The following is a 1,111-nucleotide window of genomic DNA, read 5'->3' on the forward strand; positions in this document are numbered from 1 at the left end:
CGTCAACGCGACGCACGCACACGTCTGGCCGGCGGCCTTTCGATCGGCACCAAAAGACTGGGCTCTCATAGTTGGCCGGGCTGGTGCCTCGCCCGCTCCGTACCACCCGAGTACGGGGACTACCTGGCCGGCAGGAGGGGCAGGAAGCAGCCCCCGCTGTGCAGTTACGGCTATATGATAAGTGCGATCGGAGTCATGGGGATGTTTCGAGGTAGCACCGCACACAATCACACGACCGCACACGCGCACAGCACACGCGCCGCCTTACGTAGTTTTCTTGTGTTGCCGGCAGCGGTGGGGTCGGGGGTGATACGAGCGATCGATCTGCAGTACGAGTACGTGTGCAGACACCAAGGAGTGGGGTGCTACTATATGGACCCCCGACCGATCGGCCACCAAGTGGCGCACGACGAGCCCGATGCTCTCGGCCACCACCGCAACAAATACGACAAACGCTGAATACATCCCTTGACTTTCACTTGTCCGTGCTTGCCACTCTTGTTTTAAAGTGCAAGATTGTCCATCCATTGTACAAACACTGTGGTTTGACTGAGACAAGTGCTGATCATGAACACTGTGTTATGGATGGGAGGAAAGGGTGGGTATGGTGGGGAGCAAGCAGAACATCTTGTGTCCTGAAGCTAGTTCTCACATATGGTAGCAAGCCACAAACCAGTTGAGACATCATGTAGGCAACATGCCTTGAGCCAGTCAATATCCAGTATGGACTTCAGAAGCCTCACCATCAGTTAGTACACTGTGTGTACAACAAGAGCTTTAAGCACTGCTGGTATGTTGTTCACTATGTACAACTGCACTTGAGCTTATTCGACCCCTGATAGCACAAGATCACAGCCGTCTCTTGGTGGAGCGGTGGTGGGTATCCTCAGTTATCGGAGGCGCGCCGTCGCCGCTCGGCTTGGCCGTCTTGGCCTTCATCTTTGGACTCTTCTCCTTCTTTTCTCTGACCACCACCTTCTTCTTCTTCTCGTCAGCCGCCTCCCTGCTTGGCTTCTCGATGAAGTCCTTTCCCCGTGGTGAAGCCTGTCCACGCAGCTGCTTCCCCTTCTCGCTCGCGCTCTTTCCCTTCACGGTCGTCTTCTCCTTTTCG

General features: G+C 55.4%; 1 protein-coding gene across 1 annotated transcript in view; it reads right to left on the reverse strand.

Moving 5' to 3' along the window:
• The window catches only part of ACA1_390960 (uncharacterized protein), a gene marked incomplete at both ends in the record, with an annotated part of 1,953 nt that extends 1,488 nt beyond the window's left edge, over positions 1–465 (reverse strand). The window contains 2 exons of the mRNA XM_004336714.1: positions 23–123; positions 379–465. Coding sequence (XP_004336762.1) covers positions 23–123; positions 379–465 — 188 coding nt within the window. The remainder of the gene's footprint in view (positions 1–22; positions 124–378) is intronic.
• Between the last annotated feature and the right edge of the window lie 646 nt (positions 466–1,111).

The sequence above is a fragment of the Acanthamoeba castellanii genome (genome assembly GCF_000313135.1).
Source record: "Acanthamoeba castellanii str. Neff unplaced genomic scaffold scf7180000084740, whole genome shotgun sequence".
NCBI classification, from domain to species: domain Eukaryota; phylum Discosea; order Longamoebia; family Acanthamoebidae; genus Acanthamoeba; species Acanthamoeba castellanii.